Source organism: Pararge aegeria, chromosome 11 (assembly GCF_905163445.1).
Source record: "Pararge aegeria chromosome 11, ilParAegt1.1, whole genome shotgun sequence".
Taxonomy (NCBI): domain Eukaryota; kingdom Metazoa; phylum Arthropoda; class Insecta; order Lepidoptera; family Nymphalidae; genus Pararge; species Pararge aegeria.
The window spans coordinates 10822955-10842063 of record NC_053190.1 but is presented as its reverse complement, the minus strand read 5'-3'; the positions used below and the strand labels follow the sequence as shown (position 1 = coordinate 10842063).

The window sequence follows — 19109 nt, the reverse complement described above, 5'->3', positions numbered from 1 at the left end:
CCGAAAAAAAACGATTATTCCTTGTTATCAGAATTGTACGATCGGTAGGAATCAGTAAAAATTGCAGTCTCTGTCTTGCATTTTAATATGCTCAAAACTCCGGCCGCAATTTTGTTGATTTTTAAATTTAAAAAAAAGTTTTTAAAAGACCCCCTAAGAGTAGGTAAATATTTAAATAAATTAAAATAATACAATAACATGTTTTCAAGTCTTTTAAAATATATTTATAGATCTCGTGTTATTTTTATACAGGTTTAAAGATGAATAAAAATATTTTTATTACGAATATTATGGCTACATTTATTACTGTATTTTGTGTTCATGAAGGCTGTGACGGGAGAACTTAAATTAAATTAAAAAAATCAAATCTTATAAACGAGAATGTTAAAATAAAAAGTTATTTAAGAACTAACTTATAAAACAAATTCTCAAGCATTTTTATTGACAAAGTTTAAGTATGTTCTTTTAAGCAGACTTAGTACCTCTGTATAAAACATGACAGTGCTAGATTTAATGTATTTTTTCTTAGCATGTTAAGCATAATACTGTGTATATAATTTATATCCTAATCTTCGTTATATAGACTAGTGTGTACTCATTAATATTATTAACTTCTCGATAACCCTTGACATAGATAATAATATCGTATTGTATTCATTCTACTTACACAGAAATAAGGAATTTCCTGTTTATTGATTTTGTTATTAAATTTCAAATAGAAATTAAGTTTTTATTATTTTTATTACAAATGAATTAACTGTAAGTGGAAAGGTGGGAAAAATGCTATTTATGAAGGTTTCAAAACGAATGAAATAATTGCTTTAAAAACACAACACAATTTTAATTAACATGACATTTATTAATTTTAATAAGCGGTTTAGAGCGGGTTATTTTAGCGAAATATCGGATATTAAATTTTACCGAATGGAAAAAACAGCATGTTGAAATGCTGTGTGAGTTAGATATTAGGGAGTAAATGTATACTTAATTACATTACCATGAAAATATTTAATGACTCATTAATACCTTCAATAGCCCCTCTCCCTCGGTTAATTTCAAACTAGGGTATAGTTTGAAATTAACCGCTTCAAAATAATGATTATTTATTTGTAAAAAAAAATACAAAAAGAAAACGCGGAAAAACAACACATGGTTGGTTTAAGGTTTTTTTTATTTATTCTGTAAAATGTTTAAACCTTGTTGTGTTCCATATATTATATTATGGTACAGTCAAATCACTGCACTGCACAGGATCTTTGGTTTTATGCTTTAATTTTGTATTCACATTTCGCCGACGACAAAACGAAATTCTCTAATAAAACTAACGACTAAAATTTGAGAATTTCCCTCGTTTTCCATGGTCTCCTCCATGCAATCCTGACTGATTATGGGACGATCCCGAGAGTATGTGTACTCTTTCAAATAATGAAAGAAGTTGACAGTGCAATCGAAAGAATATAATCCACCACCTATAAATAAAGCTATTAACTAGTTTCTTTTGTAATTAAATCTGCAGATAATTTGACTGTACTCATAGTTCATATAAACTGAATGAAGCATCTATGTATCGCTTTTAAATCTGGTCCAAAGTATCTAGTGGTTATATAATTTTGTAGTTTACACTTTTTTTTTAAGTTTAGAATTGCAATTCTTTGTCATATTTTGTAATTAGTACTTACGATTATTTTTAATAATAAATAATAATCTATGTCTATATAATAAACATATAATAATATCAGTTAAAAGCGCCTTCACATAAGATGTTGTATTTGTAATGTAGTACTTGTCACTGTTTTTATGAAGTAAGGAGATATATTGAATATGCATAACGTGTAATTTGAATATTAGCTATTTTCAGCGTATGTGCCATTAAAATTATTTACATGCCTTTTGAATAAACGTGATAAAAATAAATGTTACATATAGACATATTTTAACTACTTATATTTATTTTCAAAATCTATGATAAAATTATTATGATAATATTATATATATATTTTTTTTATTTTGGGCACGTAATGTGGCAGATGAAATTTTTTATGCTGATTTATATTAATCACTTAACTGTTAAATGTGAATCGTGGTTAATAAGTAATAGGGTATTTTACGTTATTTTTTTTAATTTAAAAAGTAGAAATTCTAAGGTAGGCTAAAAGTTATGACGAATAGAGAAACGCTTAATAGTATACTAAGCGTGTTAAATTTTTTATTTTTTGGTTGAAATAAATTAATAAATATAGGAACTACAATGCCGAGAGTTTTCTGGTATTATTCGCCCTTTACAGTAAACTCGACTGACAGAAAAGAATGAATGCGGTGAGCAGGAGTGCGGTTTCCCCCCATCCACTTCCCGCTACGACTCTCGCCTGCACTTCGGCGCCGTTACTGTCAATTGGTTTAATGTATGAAGTAGTTGACTTTCTATGTTATAATCATTAGTCATTACACGTATTATAGTGTATATATTTGCGAGAATGTGACAGAAATTTATTACTAATTAATTTCGAGAATCATTCGATATTTCTTTAATATCCCTTTTTAAAAAATATTTAACATTTCGATAAGTAGAATACCCTATTGTTATTAATGTGAACAGCGTAGGCATTAAACAAAATTATACTTATGTATGAATATACCTGTATCTAATTTTCATAATAAAATTATCTTAATTGCTTCAATGTAAGTTTTTGATTATTAAGGTTACGTTTTAGGCATCGTTACATTCTATATTATAACATTCAAAATCCAATCTTTTTTATGGAGACGGACAGTTAAAGAGCCATAATTTTTGCCTTCAGACGGAATAAATAAATTGGAAATCTTCAGCCATAGCCAATCCTTGCCCTAAAATAATGCGGGTAATTGTATCTTGGTTTTTAGACTTGCTCTCTTTTAGTTGCCTATTTTATTTATTTTTCACTGTGCCAAACCATATCATAATCAGTGATAAGATGGTGTACTTTTAAAATAAGAGTTCTTATATTTTTTTAGTGTTTAAAAAACGGAGATTACTTATATTTCTTAATCGACAGCAGTTTATGCAGTGCTTATTGTAATAACTACCAAGTTCCTTGGCGAATAAACCTATGTACTTCATTATTTGTTATAAAATTAAAATAAGTGCATACCTAACACATCTCTACTATTTTTCGAGGGTTATTACTTAAATGTGTTCATAATGCAACACAAGTTTATTTTTTAAATTAGCACAATAGTCTTTAAGGGTTGGGATAAAATTTAAAAAATGTCGACAAGTTTTCTTTTATAAGTAAAACGAACGTATCATAGAATTTGTTTTCATTGAGTTGTGAAATTAATTTTGCCCCTTTCGAAATATTTATGTACTGATGCGATGCGATATATTTATATTATTTTCTTTATTGAGATCTGATGCTTTTGAAATCTTATCTTGTGATTTAGATTTTATACTTCTTGTTCTAAACAATCAAAATTTATTAGTAGATATTAGATGTTAGCTCTATTTTCAATGTCATTGTAAATAAAATGCCAACTTGTTGAGCCCAGAGTTTTATTTAAATTGCCAGTAGTTGGTAGAGAAAATAAATAAAAATGGAAATATTATAAATTATTGGGTTTTCGCTATTTTACCAACGCTATTGATTACTAACGTGGTTGCTAACTATGGACCTCATAAGAAGGCTCAGAGCCAGAGATGGAAAGAGTTAGGAGTATCTCTACGTGACCAAATCACAAATGAGGAGATGCTTAGACGAGCTAGACTTTCTAGATTTTTCTAGATTGGCGGGCACATCGCTCGGAAAACCGGTGGTTGGGGTCCCAAGGTCTTGCAACCCCAAACCGGTAAACGTATCGATGGCGGAAAACCAACAATGTGGACCGACGATACCAATCGAGTCGCGGGGAGCCGCTGGAAACAATCGGCCCAGAATCGTGGACTTACGCCCTACTAAAGACCTAAGTCCAGCAGTGGACGTCAGTCGGTTGAAGTGATGATTGATAAGTATTTATAAGGTAAAATAGTTCAATATTAATAACTTGAATTTTTTTATTGTGGGCAGTTAACAAAAAAAATATTAGTAAACATAGTTGCTTTTTGCAGGATATAATAGTAGTAGATATGTTGGAAAAGAGCAACTACTAATGAGTTTCTTGCCGGCTCTTCTCTGTAGAATCTGCTTTCCGAACCGGTGGTAGAGTCACTACAAACAGACAAACTTTACGTTTCAAAAGTGCTTGTAAAGTAGGCCTACTTGAAATAAATGAATTTTTAATTATAATTTTTTTGAGTTTTTCTCAATTCTCAAAAAAATTATAATTAAAAATTCTAAAATGATAATTTTATTCGACCACAAAACGACTTCAACATACACCTAGGAACTAAAAAAAAAAAACTACTTTGGGTTACATTATTGTTGATTTTTAATAATAGCTCGACTGATTTCGATTAAATTTAAATGGGACCACCTAAAAAGTATGCCCTTTAAAACAAAAAAAAAAAAAAAATTCAAATCGGCTCTGGCGTCTTCGAGTAATCGGTTAACATACATAAAGAAAAAAAAGATTCCGACGATTCAAGTCGGTTAAAAAATGAAGTAGCGATTACACTAACTGTTATATAAAAACTGTGCAGCGGTGTAAAATATCTTTTGGTGACCTAGTATACAGGTTTACTGGCGAATCAAGTTATGAAAATTCTTAATTCAGTTTTACTACAGGCGGGTTTCGTCACATTTAATAAAGATCTTTTCAAATGCCATTATGTTTTTAACACAAGCGACGTAGTGTGAATTTGCAGTCAGTTAAAAAATATATCGTTTAGCAGTATATAATTTATTAGAATATTTTAAATAGATTTATTAACAAGCAGGAATGTTCACTGCAGTTCCTCTCCGAGAAGAGACAGCTGTTTCAGAAACTGAGCAGCGTGCGGCAATGTAGTCGCACCGTAGATGATTTTTCTCGTTGCAGCTTGTTGCTGAAAAAAAAAAAAGATTAGCTGTAATATTATTTTATAATTTATTAAATTCGTTTAACCTAAATAGTACGACGGAGATATTTTTTGTCTGTTTTCATAAGGTTCAAAATTAGAAGATTTGGCTACTTTCTTTTTTATTTTTTTTTATTTTGTTTTTACATTCACGTTACTATTCATGGAAATGCGTATAAAAAAATATCTAGACCACGTGTAAGCGGCTTGGCTTCCTAAATAATTTATGTTTATGACAGTGTAATTTACAGAAGCTGAAGTCTAAAATAAGTTATAAAAAAAACAGAAAGCATGCAATCGCGACACTAACCTTTATACTAATAAAAAAACCTTCGTTACTAAAATTTTTATAATAAAAAATTGATGGCCAAATTGATGTTAATTGGAAAACGATCGCTTATAAAAGCAACAATACGCAGGGCATGCATGAAACACGTACTGCCATATGCTTTAGTAATTACACCAGATAACAAGCCTCTCAGACTTAACACGGCGATGTTGCTTTCAGAAATAAGCATCGCGGTAGTAATTACTCGGACGAGCACTAGCACAAGAACTACTACTACTACTAATGCGATAGAAATAGGTAGTGCAAAAATATCTAATTATAATTGATAACTCAAAGATTTTGAAATGTGCCATCGTACGTGTAGATTATATGGGACTACGGTACATTGGATTCATCAATATGTCCAGTCATCAGAGTAATGGTAAACACAGATTACCGCGATTATGATGTTCGGATGTTTTTTTATTAAATTTTATGTTTCTGTTTTCTGGAAAAACCAGGTTAGTGTAAGTTTATAAAGTAAGAATTAAGCTAATTAAGCAATTGGATTTGTGAATTTCGATGTATTTTTACTTTTATCGCTTTATAACTCAAATACCGGTACGATGGTTTAGACGATTTTAGCCATATTATTGTTACAAATCGTGTGCGACATCATTGAAATGAAAAGTAAATACTCATTTGCAATAGTTAATCATACAAATAATAGTATCATTCTGAAAATAACACTAAGAAATAATTATTCAGAAACACTGAACAAAGGTTACAAGAAAAAGCAGTTTCGAAATTCAAATTCCAATCATGCGAATCTACGCTTTATCTGTAGGAACTTAAAGTTCTTCATTAGGATGAAAGTTTGTGACGCATTCTTTTTGCTTTTATACTTGTAGATTGTAGACTTTAGCTTCTGTAAATCACACTTTCATAAAGATAAATTATACAACAATGATAGGAGGTCTGGATTTATTTGAATGAAGAATAAAAATTAGTCTGTAATAAATAATGACTGTTGTGACAACTGACATAATGCTATAGCTGCCGACAGTGGTCGGCGGGTGTGGGGATTCGTACGGTCGGTTCACTATTTCGATGAGTATAATATATTTCATTTATTTATTTATTATTTATGTACCATAAATTGTGATTGTAATAATACATGAAGTGCACAAAAGAAAGCTAATCTCTATAAGAGATCTCTTCTAGCTACCCCAGGATGTGAGTAAGATGATATATTTTGCAGTGTATCGTTTACCTTGGCGAAGTCCATCAGGTTGTGATACTCGATGTAGCTGCCGCCGCCTATGAGGAACACCACGGCGTCTGTGGGCGGCGGTTGTTTAGTCGCACGCGCACGGGCCGCCGCGTCTGTACGTGCCGCGCGGGGATCCAGCCACGTCAAATCACACTCTCCAGCTGAACCCGCACCGCTTAGCGCCGCCTCAACGGCTCGACTCACAGGAAGTTTCTGGAATAAAGCAAGTCACGAATACATAACGCTTTAAATCAATAGAAAAACAAAATTTTCAAAATTAAAAACACGTTTCGATTTCTTAAGTTTTCAAGTGCACTTTTTATAGTCGCATTACCATCGCTGATGCGCCAAAATTTACTTCATTTAGGAAGTTTGGGATTGTCAAGATTGCCTGGTTTAAAAACAACAAAACTTTAAAAAAAAGTAAGTTTTTACACTGAAGTTGTGTTTCGATCTTCGAAAGAGAATCAACAATTGCGATTGTAGCGACTCTCGACCTAACCAAAAAGACATTGCTAAACCCACAATTCAATTCGAATTCTATGCAGCATGACCTACGTACTGAAACCCTATATTATCGCTTTGCCGGTATAGACAACTTCCACCCAGTTATTTTTTAACCCTTATAAAGTATTTTATCATCACTTCAACCGATTGACGTCCACTGCTGGACATAGTCCTTTTGTAGGTAGGAGTTACTGGTATAAAGTATTTACTAGAGGACAAATGCCCCTCGATACATCCCATAGGGGAGAGTCAGGCGATATCGCTGACTTCGAGAGACAAGTCGAGTCACATCATGCGACTTGTCCCTTGTCTTCGCGTCGCTTTTTGCGTAAAAATTGAAAACGCCATCAAAAATATTTAGACCACTGAAGACACTTATTGCATGTACTTTTTGATCTAAGATTTGATACGAAAATGAAACGGTTGTACGTTTCATTTTCGTTTCACTTCTGTCTATCTATAAAAGAGAAAGTGTGTGGGTATGTTCCGTATAGGCTCCGAAACGGCTGGACCGATTTCAATGAATCTCCGGATTGACCTGGTGAGTAATCCTGTAAAGTTTAGTGACGATCGGAGCACTCCTATTTTTGAACTGTCAAATACAGCCATAAAAGCTGTATTTGACATTTCAAAAAGTTACTATGATGATATTCTATTGTTGGGTGTACATGGGTGTAGATATTGATCTTCACCCGCTCGAGAAGAGAATAGAAGATAATGAATACGGACAGAAATAAATGATTTAATATATTATTAGACTTAAATTACACATTTAATGATGTAAGTTTATTGTTTAAATAAAATAAAGCAAATCAAGCCCGGCGAAGCGGGCTGGGTACGCTAGTGTCTTATATGATTTAAATCAGCTCAATAATGTGAACGATATAAAATATGAAACACGTTGTCAGGAGACATCGTTGGGCAGTGTCGCAGGTAATTCGAACTTATATTACACAAATGTCTGCCAAAAACCCTAGCATAAGGATCGAAGGTAAATTTGAGTTTTAACACTATTTGAATAACATACATTTTACTGAGATGTTCAAAAACAATATTAAGATCACTGAAGACACTTGTTCTTTTTGATCTACAATTGTTTTATTTTCTTGTATGATTTAAATCGGCTCAAAATTGTGAACGAAAAAAAATATGAGACACGTTGTCTGGCGACATCGTTGGGCAGTGTCGAAGGTAATTCGAACTTATATTACACAAATATCTGCCAAAAGCCCTAGCTGAAGGATCGTAGGTAAATTTGAGTTTTAACACTATCTAAATAAGATACATTTTACTCAGATGTTCAAGTTTATCGATACTCGAAAACGACTCGTCGATTGCGAGCAGGCAAATCTTGTACCAGTGTAGGTACTGGATTAAAATGTAATAAAAATTACTCACATGCTTTTTGACGACCAAGTTCTTAACTCCTTCCATCACAAATGAAGATCCTTGAGAGACTAATTTCGAGAACATAGAAACTGTTTTCGTTCCACCACCTTCGTATTGACCTTGACTTGACATTTTCGTGAATCCTCTGTATGGGAAATTAATAATGATTACCTATTATAATTTTAGATAGCAGCCTAACGTCCTATTGCTGGGCACATGCCTCCTCTGTCATAGAAGCTTTTAGAGCATGGATCCACCACGCTGCTCCAATGCAGTTTGGTGGGATTAACGACTATTGTCACGGGTTAGTGATAATAACCGGGACCGACGGCTTAGCTTGCTCTCCGAGGCTCTCTGACTCCGGTCTACTGAAAATTCTTTAACAGTGAACTTTAACAGTGAAAACAAAATACCGATAAATTATTGACCGAACTCGGGATTCGGACCTAGGACCCCCGTAAAAAAACATGCTAATAACAAGACCAACGAAGCAATAACATCTATGTTGTATATTGTAGCACGAAAAACATCCATTAAAAAATTCAGTAAAGTCAAACATCTAAATTATTAACAGATTCGATTTGATTTGCACATATACAAAAGAAAATAAAGATTTCCCTCGATTTCTGTGGGATCTATCATCACATCTTGACATGGCGACAATGAGAGCACGTCGAGAGACAGATACCCTTTCAGACAATGCAATAATCGAAATCGATGAAACACCAAAAAAAAATCAAACTCGATGTAATTTATTATATGCATGGAATATAATCTCATTTTGATATCTGACAAAGTAAATTATCCATAGAATCTCATTCGTCATCATCTAATTTTTAGATCTGTTAAAATAAATATTTTGTTATAAAAAGCCAGTTTAAAAGCTAAAGCACTCACTTCCAACGTTTCATGTAAATCAACGGTTTTACGTCACAATTGGCAGCTACCAGGGCGGCCTCGAACTTTTTATATTCGTCCTCGGGTATTTGTGAGGTACACAGATAATATATAATAAATAAGCGCATTTTATCCTCTTCGTTGCCAGCACTGGTGTCGGATATCAAGTCCATGACTGCTTTGCTTTCGACACCACTGCTTTTGCTCATGATTTTTTCTTCGAGTTCAAAAAATGAATCCAGCCGTCTTGATTTTATTGCATTGAGGATGGCTAAGTGAAGAAAAAAAATTAAAAAGGTTTTAAAGAAGAAAAACAACAAGTGTTGTCTGTCAGAGATAGCTTTAGCGATGAGACCGCCTCTGAACGCATTTTTTTTTTTAGTTTTTTTTTAAATGTTAGTCTGTTTCTTTCTCTGTCTTATTAAATGCGTATGCAGTAAAGTTTTACAAACAAACCTACCATATCTAAACGCAACTGTTTGGAAGTGGGGAACATTTTAACTAACGTAGTAAGGTAAAAAGATACTCACCAGTAGCAATAGTTGTGTGCATGTCAATAAGACGTTTCTTCTCCATAAGTTGTGGTAGTGAATTAACTGCGCTTGTGAGACGCTGTGTGTTGTCGCTCACTAGACTGAGAGCTAGGTCGCTGTCTGCGTCCAAACCCATTGAGCTTTTCAATTTCTTAACTTCTGCTTCTGAACTCCTTGAAAATGTTTATTAAATTATTTATTATTAATCTAGATTTTTTTTTTATAATTTTCATATAATATTTTCCGTATCTAAACAGTAATCTGTACTCATTAGAGCACACTTTACTGTTAAGAAACAGAAAATAGAAAAAAAAAACAAGCATAATTCCATGAATGCAATTTGAAGGTCTACATAGCGAGAAAATTAATAATAATAATAAAAATCTCAGACACTTGTCCATATCGTGTTAGTAGTACAATGTAGTTAAAGCTATGTTAGTACTACACAACTAAAAACAACCTTATTCAATAAAAAAAAATATATGTTTACTTCTTATTATTTATATAATTAATAATAATATTTAGGTATATGAGATTTATTTGTATATCTGGTTCATGATAGTGGTGTCATTCAATTTAAGTTCTTATTAGTGTTTAGTATCGATGGGTTATCGAGCCTTTATAGTTAAGCAAAAACTAACAGTATGGATAGCATTTTAAGAGTAATCCATAGTTTTGTTACAGTCGTTTGTATAGATACTAATGAAACCTGAGACAGAATGCTTTAAAATAAAACATGTTACAATTTAGGGCAACTGCGGTGGTTTGCAGGACAATACATCGTCATCTAGTCCCAAAGTAACCGTAGCTTGTGTTATAGGTACTTAGATAACTGATGGATAATTTTTTGAGTAATATACCTACATAAATACTAATAATATATAGATAAACACCCAGACACTGTGAAACATTGTCCAGTTGTGGGAATCGAACCCACGGCCTTGGACTCAGAAAGCAGGGTCGTTGCTCACTGCGCCAAACGGCCGTCGAAAATGCCTTTCAATGGAACATCGATGGCACTAACAAATCATATGTTCTTGGATACAATGAAAATATTTCATATATTACCAATCATATATAATTACAGTTTGCACAATCAGTTATCAGTTTTTAACACAAAAACGGGCTAAAAATTTTGTTTAATAATAAAGGTAAAAATATTATTTTATACTAACCGGTACTTATCCAAGTCTTCTTGTATTGCCTCCGCAACAGTGGGGAATGGACTTCCTTTATGTTCTGACCACAATGGGTCTTTGGAATCCAAATCACATATTCTGGTTTTTGTTTTCTGTCCTGGTACTGCTGGTGCAGAACTTTCCGGTACCACTGCTCTAAGAATTAAAAATTGACAGATACAAGATAAATAAATTGCAACATTTTTGTAAAGCGTAGTGGTTAGGACGACGGCTTCACTTTTCGAGGGCTGAGTCCGAATCCCAGCATATCTAACACACTTCTAACATTTCTAAGTTATGTGCGTTTTAAGCAATAAACATATCACTTGCTTTTACTATGAAGTACAACATCGTGAGGTAACTTTATGCCTCAGAGTTCTCCATAATGTTCACAAAGGCGTGTAAAGTCCAACAATCCGCACTGGGCCAACGTGGTGGACTGCAACCTAAAACTCATTGTGGAAGGAGCCACCGTAGTGGGCCGGTAAATTGTGATATGACATGACTTTGTGATAAAGGTACCAGCTCTAGGCTTTCATGTGTATTATCTTATATTAATACTAGCGTACCCAGCCCGCTTCGCCGGGCTAGATTTTGCTTTATTTTATTTAAACAATAAACTTACATCATTAAATTTTTAATAAAAGTATATGACAGTTTGACAGTTCAAAAATAGGAGTGCTCCGATCGTCACCAAACTTTACAGTATTACTCGCCAGGTTAATCCGGAGATTCCCTGAAAGTTTCTTTGAAATCGGTCTAGCCGTTTCGGAGCCTATACGGAACATACCCACACACTTTCTCTTTTATATATATATATATATATATATATACTAGCGGACCCCAGCGCCATCTGTCGGGCTTATTTGTGAATCTAAACCATCCAGGGTGCCACCCAAACGTATACCAAAAAATTCATTCAAATCGGTCCAGCCGTCTAGGAGGAGTACAGTGACATACACACGCACACAAGAAATATATATATAAAGATAGATAGATAGATATAAAATTGAAGAGTTTATTTGTTTATTTGTTTGCTTGATAGCGATGATCTTAGAAATTACTGCTCCAATTTGAAATAATCTTTTGGTGTTGAATAGCCTATTTATCGAAGAAGGCTACAGGCTGCATATAATCACGCTAAGACGAATAGGAGTATAGGACCAATGAAGAATGTTTCAAAATCAAGGTATTTTCCTTTTTGAGAACTTCCATAAATTTGAGGGCGATAAGAGGGGCTCTCGATGTTTGACAATAAAAAATTCACGGTATATAATAAATGACGGTAGTTGAGGTCTTATTTTTAGGGTTTTTCTTATAACATACTTATTAAAATGTTATAGTGTGTCTATTTATCGCATCAAGCATAAGGTTTTGTAAATAAATACATAAGTAACTAGGTATTCAACATATCAACATCAAACCTGTTTAAAGATAAGTCCAATACATCATGAGCTAAAGCCTGATAGGTCCAAGTATGATGCAGCGGTGTTGCCATGTCTATATTTCTGTCCAATAATATCAACATGGGGCGAGTGAAACTGAAGGAGCCTGGTTGTCCATGGAATAAGTTGTTTCGGGCGTCCCAAAGATTCTCTCTTAATTTTTTGTCTAACTTTTTCCCTACCATTTCTGCTGCATTGCCTTTGCTACACCTAATGATAGGTACGTTACCTGTAGATAAATATATAGATAGATAGAATAATTTCATAATAACAAAACACAAAGAAACAATACAAAGAAAAACGAAGACAAATGTACAGAGTGCTAGGGTGCAAAGGCGGCCTTATCACTTAAAGTGATCTTTTACTACCTAAGCGTAAGAAGCAATCATATAAGCCTATAATACAAAATATAATATTATAATTTTTGAGTGCTATGGATTAAAGTGGGAGGTCCCAGCTTTGATACCAACAAGGGGCAATTTGGAAATTTATAAATTTATAACTGGTAGGTGGCTTAGGCCGAGGTTTGTTACCACCCTAAAGACAAAGACGTGCCACTGAGCGATTAATCCAGGGTAATTTTAGAATAAACATTGTACTTTTAAGCAAATAAAAATTTGCTTAATAATATTATTATTATTATTAAGCATTCACAATTAAGCTTACAATGTCTCAAAAACCAATTGATATATGGGTGTTATATAACTGCAATAGCTTTAACAGGTTACCCCATTACGATCTTAGACTGGACATCATCACTCACCATCAGGTGAGATTGCATCTAACTTGTAGTGGAATTAAAATAAAAAAAAAATAAAAATAAACTGACATTTTAAAATAATAGTGATAAAGCAAATGGTTGTAAGGTCCTTTTTAGTCACATTTGAAAGGAAAGCTAATCTTTTCTGATATTCTAAGCTACTAAGTTAACTTTCAACATTCTTTATATATAAAGCTTTAATACTTACCGAGTGTAACAAATACTGAAAACAAACTCTCTACAATTTCATCCATAATAGCTTCCATTTCCGTATCTTTAGTGTCTCCTTTGTTGATTGCTGTAAATATATTATTATTTATGAGTTATGTACATTCTTAAAAAAATATATAAAACAGGTTTGCTAGTGCAATCATACTATTGCCTTTGTAGCAACATAGAACCAAATTATAAACTGACAGGGGTGAAGTGCCAGGTCACCTCTATGTGGGGTATCTTGGGCACCAGACAATAACATTTTAAATCGCTCATGTGTTATTGTGGTAATAGCCTGGCCAGGGTGTGTATTTCTCAGTGTTAAGACTTAAATGCCACTAGCTAAAGCAAAGTGTGAATCACGCTTTTAACTCTTTTTCATGTTAGCTCAGCTCGCCAACTTATATTGAAGCAGCTTGGTGGATCTAAGCTTCCTTTCTCTTTTTTTTATGAGCAAGATGACATACAATAAATTTCACATATAATATCTCAACTGGTTAAAACATTCGATTCAAAAATTTCAAAATTTTTCGATTCACTACACTCAATGAGCATTAAAAACTCTTTTAATAGTTTTACCCTAATAAAAGGTATACATATGTGCTCCTTTAATAATACTCTACAAGATAATTTATGAGAAACAAAAATATAGATATACTATTATTTACCATAATAAGACAGTGAATCCGATTTCTGATGTTTCATTATAAATAAGTCGTCCTCCAAACATATAAAGTTCAAATATTGATCATATATTTTGTGAATGCTCATAACAGAATTAGACTGAATAGTGGAAGCCGCCAAGTCCTCTATTTTTTGCCGCGTTATAGGTGATATGAAGTTCAAGTAGTATTGGTCATAGAGTCCATTGTCAAGGTCTTGGCATATTCTTCCCAGATTCTCTTCTGAAGGAGCACAGAAATAAACTGCAGGAACTTCAGGTATTGAGTCTCTGTCTGAATGTAGCTGGCTGTAATGGTAGTAAGAGGTGTTGTTAAATAAAGAAAACTAAATACCAATAAATACTCTTATAAACAGCCAATCTCACATCAGCACCCTTAAATAATAAACCTATTCTTCAATGGTTGCAGTTTAAATCTATTTTGAAATACTGTTCAATGTTTCTGGACAGAAGTGGACAGAAGTGGACATTGAACAAATACTTCATCATCATCATATGTTTATTTTCTGTAGTTATTCTGGATTTTTTTGTAATTACATTATGATGAAATATTTTAGTGAATCAAAATTAGATACTAGTAGAAACTTTCAGGACCAACCTGGAGTTTGGAAATTTAGCAGTGGCCTACTTTTGTATCTTAAGAACCATATTAAACTGTCAACTATGGTTATTATCATTAATAACTAATATATATCTCAACGCTGACCTTAGTGCTATCTGTGACTGGAGCAGATCTCATGGGTTATTGGTTAATGCCAGCAAGTCTCAGTCAATTATTTTGGGTAATTCTAGGCAAATTGCGAAAGTGAATTTTTCTGGTATTCCGCAAGTCACTTTTGATGGGTCTCTGCTGCCTTATAGCAAAACTGTGAAAAACCTAGGCATTCTCATGGACAGCAGTTTATCTTGGAGGCCGCAAGTAGCCCATGTAAGCCAGAAAGTTTTTAGTGCCTTTGGGTCATTAAAAAGATGGAAAAATCTCTTGCCTATCAAGACTAAGATTTTATTAGCCAATACCCTTCTTCTTCCTATTTTAGATTATGCCGATGCCTGTTATTTAGACTTGACTGAGGACCTTCTGGATAAGCTGGAGCGACTACAAAACTTATGCATAAGATTCATATTTGGTCTTAGGAAATATGATCACATCTCTGAGTATCGCAAAAAATTGAAGTGGCTTCCTATTAGGCATCGGCGTAATCTGCATGTCCTTTCAATCCTGTATTCTACTCTTTTTCATCCTTGGACACCACCCTACCTTAAACAACGCTTTCATTTCCTTTGCCCGTGTCCGTCTCAAGGATCTCAGCGTTCTGCTAGGGAGAATATTCTCCGAATGATGAAATGTAAGTCGCAAAGTTACTCGGAATCCTTCACAATAAAAGCTGCAACGCTGTGGAATGCACTCCCTGACGATATTCGTCGCTCTAAATCCCTAGCTATTTTCAAAAGCCGTGTTAGACATCACTATTTGTCATTATAATTTTGTTGTTCGTATATGTGTACTTATGTATCTATAGTAAATGTAAATATTTGTTAATATATATATATATATATATATATTTATTTATAACTTATTTTATTTATCTCTTTTAATTATTTATTATATTAGTTATTAGTAGTATGTACTTAAGTGTGTAAATTTATGTATTGTTTATTTTAATTGCGATTTCCCGTCTCTCATGTTTTGTTGTGTACTATCGGTAAGGTTACCTGGCAGAGATCACTTTTAGTGATAAGGTCGCCTTTTGCTTTTAATTTTTTGTTTAACTATATTTGTAATTTCTCCTTTATTACGCAATAAAGATGTTTAAATAAAAAATAAAAATATATATATAACTCCGGGACATACATAGACTGAGGATGACTGAAAGAATGTGGGACTCAGTAGATTACCATAATAAGTCTTGTTACACTTTTTCTCTTTAAAACATAAATTATTAATATTTCAACATAGATAATAATTATTTTCAACTTACACATGCAAAGTGACACCTAATTCTCTCAGTTCTTTCACAGATATTAGTGGAGAAATTATATCTTGGCCAACTCTGTCATAAATTAGTACTTTCCATGATGGTTCATTTGCTACTGCTTTGGTTAATGGTTGATTCAGATTCAGCATCTGTTTCAAAGCATCTGTAATTAAAACCAAAGTTCATACCACAGTGCACATCAATGCACATTCTCATTTCTTCTTGATTCTATGGTTGCCTGTTAGGGATTGCTACTAAGTGATAATAGCTGCCTCCTATATACCTACTTCATTGATGTTTCTGCTTTTCACATGGATGTCTTTTACTTATTAGGGTTTACAAATAAATATCAATAACAAAATAAACTTTTTACTGAATGAGGGAATTTAACTTTTCATTTTGTTATGTAAGTTTTTCAATGGTATTTAGAATTGACAAAGTGAAGTTTAAGTTTGACCAGGGAATAAATTATAGCTCATGTAAAAAATGATAACACGATTAATATATCTTTTAAATATATTCAAACTCTGCCCTCAGCCTAACTTTACATACTGTTTTCCTCTGTTAAAAAACAGTATTTTAAGATTCATTGAATGGACATAATAAATATAAATAATTAATTGCAACTTACTGAGCTGGCGTTCCCGTAAAGTCGTCATTGTTGCTGAGGCAAAACACTGCCATCAAATAATATATTATATTATATGAATACGATGTATTAATATAACTCCAATGTTTTCATTTATTAGTCAATAAAAGACACAGCCTTAGAATTCCTGTTGCGGCTAAATTAATTTCTATTTTCTACTTCATTTTGAAATGTCAAAGTGAACTGACATTGCGATGTCATCTTACGCCACGTCGATTTTGACAAATGTCATCAAAATATACTCGGATACATCTACATAAATCAAAAGACAAAAATGTATGGTTTGTATGTTGTTAGACATTGATTTAATATATTTCTATTGTTACACGTAAGTTTTGGTAGTGATTATAATAGGAAATATTCAGTTTGTGTTTTAAATTAATAAAAGTGCATAAATATAACCATAAAAAATATTTTAAATTTTTTTTTCCGCGTTTAATGTACCTTGGGTTTTTAGCTTTAAAAATATATTTTTAAAAATACCGCGCAAATGGTCCCATCGAACCGGATCACATGGGTGTAAATAAAGCGAACGAGTGAAAAGATTTCTTCGTAAAATGTTCTAAATAATGGAAATGGATCAAAAATCATATCGGTGGTACTTAGTATCGCATTATACAAAATACTTTTGTTATCACTCCAAATTAAATATTACCACGAAATGTTCCACGAAATAAAACAAAAAATGGTTGAACCTGAACAAGACGAAATAACGAATGAATGGCTAAAATTTCTCTGATTTACTTCAAAAAAAAATGCAATAATATTATTTCACACAATTACTGTCCGATTGCTTATTATTATGTTGCCGTGTGGTGACGGCAGATCAGAATACAGTTTCCACTACCCTCCTCTTCCCGCAAACCCTTCTGTTAGGAGGGGCTTTTCAGTCCAGTTGTGGATTGTTTTATTCTATTGATGATTAAAGATTATAAAATTGTCTTCGTCTCATTTACTGGTGAATGTTCCGAAACCGCTTTACGCACACCATAATCGACAGTCCTTAGTTTCCTCGTAGTATCGATTCATTGAGATCTCAAATTTCTATGCTCCCACTATCGCACAGAAAAAAACCTCTCGAAAATTTCAAATAGGTAGACTATATATATACACGTCAATTCCCTAGTGATCACGGTCTTCTATTCACCAACTCACTTGGCACGAGTCGGGCTGGACACGTCGTCATCGTTTTCTTAAGTCATCCGGATGTGAATTCATCCCATGGCCTCGATTGCGTACGGAACAGTCACAAAGCCGGAGTTCGGACTTATATGATGAAACTGTATGCGGAAGACCCCCTTTTTCTTTGAACCCTAGGCCGCACACTAATGTTAGAGCTTTCTGAAGCTCGACACAGCTCCGGTTTATTCGCGTGAACGTGAATTTTTCAGAAACAAAACAACCGATTTATAGTTAAAAAAAAGAAGATTGTGATTTTTTTTAATAATTAGTAGTTGCCTACTGTTTTTTTAAGAATACCCGTACTCTGGCAAAAAATAAAATAGCAACGTGACAAGCACGTTTGCGGTGCAGTGCATAGCGCAAGCGCCGGCCATCAGAAACCGTTGTCGGGTCCCAAAAATAATTCAAGCATCCTGTGACCAAAAAACTGACGCTTATTTAACATAACAGCTAAGTCTAGACTATACAAAGAGGTAGTAGCGCTTATTGGGTAGGTACCAGACGCGTACTGCTCAGAAGATACTAAGTCTGTCATAATAAAATAGCAACGCACAACGTTTGCTATTGGATTTGGCGTAGGTAATACTTTATTAAATAGTATTATTGGCCTGTAAAAGTACCTTATCCATCGGCTGTGGACAAATAATGTCCTAACCTTACACATGCGGGTCTTTTACGAGACTCTCGTGGCCAATAGTATGTTGAATTAGGCGTGCATTTTTTTTGTAGATATCCGAAAAGGAGTCTGTTCAGCGATCCCACGGTTTGGGATGCGTCGTGCGTTCATACGTCGAGCATGTCACACTTCCGTAACTGGTCCTAATAAGCAGGTGCAGCTTCCTAATCTACACAAATGCTTAAACGACGCAAATACTAATAAGTTATATACCTCATTATTCTAGTGCTTACGTTTGAAACTTTGAGTATGGATCCAAAGTATCAAATGCAAGCACCGGCTATCAGAATAGTCATCGGGTCACAAAACTTGATCGACTCATCTGGTGACCCAAGAACAGGCGCTTATTTAACCCAACGACTAAGTCTAGCAATACAAAGAGGAAATAGCTAGTTTGGGTATCTTCTTCTTCTTTCTCTGGGCTTGTCTCCGTACATGGTCGGCCGGAACGTTCCGTTGTACGTAATGCCACTAGTATAGCTTCCCGCTGGGTAACTCCAGCCAGCCGAGCT

The 19109-nt window shown here is 33.6% G+C and overlaps 1 protein-coding gene across 1 annotated transcript; it reads right to left on the bottom strand.

Moving 5' to 3' along the window:
* Positions 1-4793: 4793 nt before the first annotated feature.
* LOC120627511 (protein sly1 homolog) lies at positions 4794-16923 on the bottom strand. The gene is made up of 11 exons (XM_039895516.1): positions 16722-16923; positions 16094-16253; positions 14101-14402; positions 13428-13517; positions 12439-12688; positions 11012-11170; positions 9834-10009; positions 9304-9574; positions 8416-8551; positions 6511-6723; positions 4794-4957 (listed from the first exon to the last, which is right to left on the bottom strand). Exons 1-11 carry the CDS (start codon positions 16747-16749, stop codon positions 4856-4858), a joined length of 1887 nt encoding a protein of 628 aa, XP_039751450.1. The 5' UTR covers positions 16750-16923; the 3' UTR covers positions 4794-4855.
* Between the last annotated feature and the right edge of the window lie 2186 nt (positions 16924-19109).

Excerpts from the sequence above, each read along its gene's own strand:
- LOC120627511 (XM_039895516.1), bottom strand. The coding sequence starts at position 16,749 with ATGACGACTTTACGGGAACGCCAGCTCA. Across the intron at positions 16,254-16,721 it reads TTTACGGGAACGCCAGCTCA|ATGCTTTGAAACAGATGCTG; the intron begins GTAAGTTGCAAT and ends TTTTAATTACAG. Across the intron at positions 14,403-16,093 it reads TTAGGTGTCACTTTGCATGT|CCAGCTACATTCAGACAGAG; the intron begins GTAAGTTGAAAA and ends CTACCATTACAG.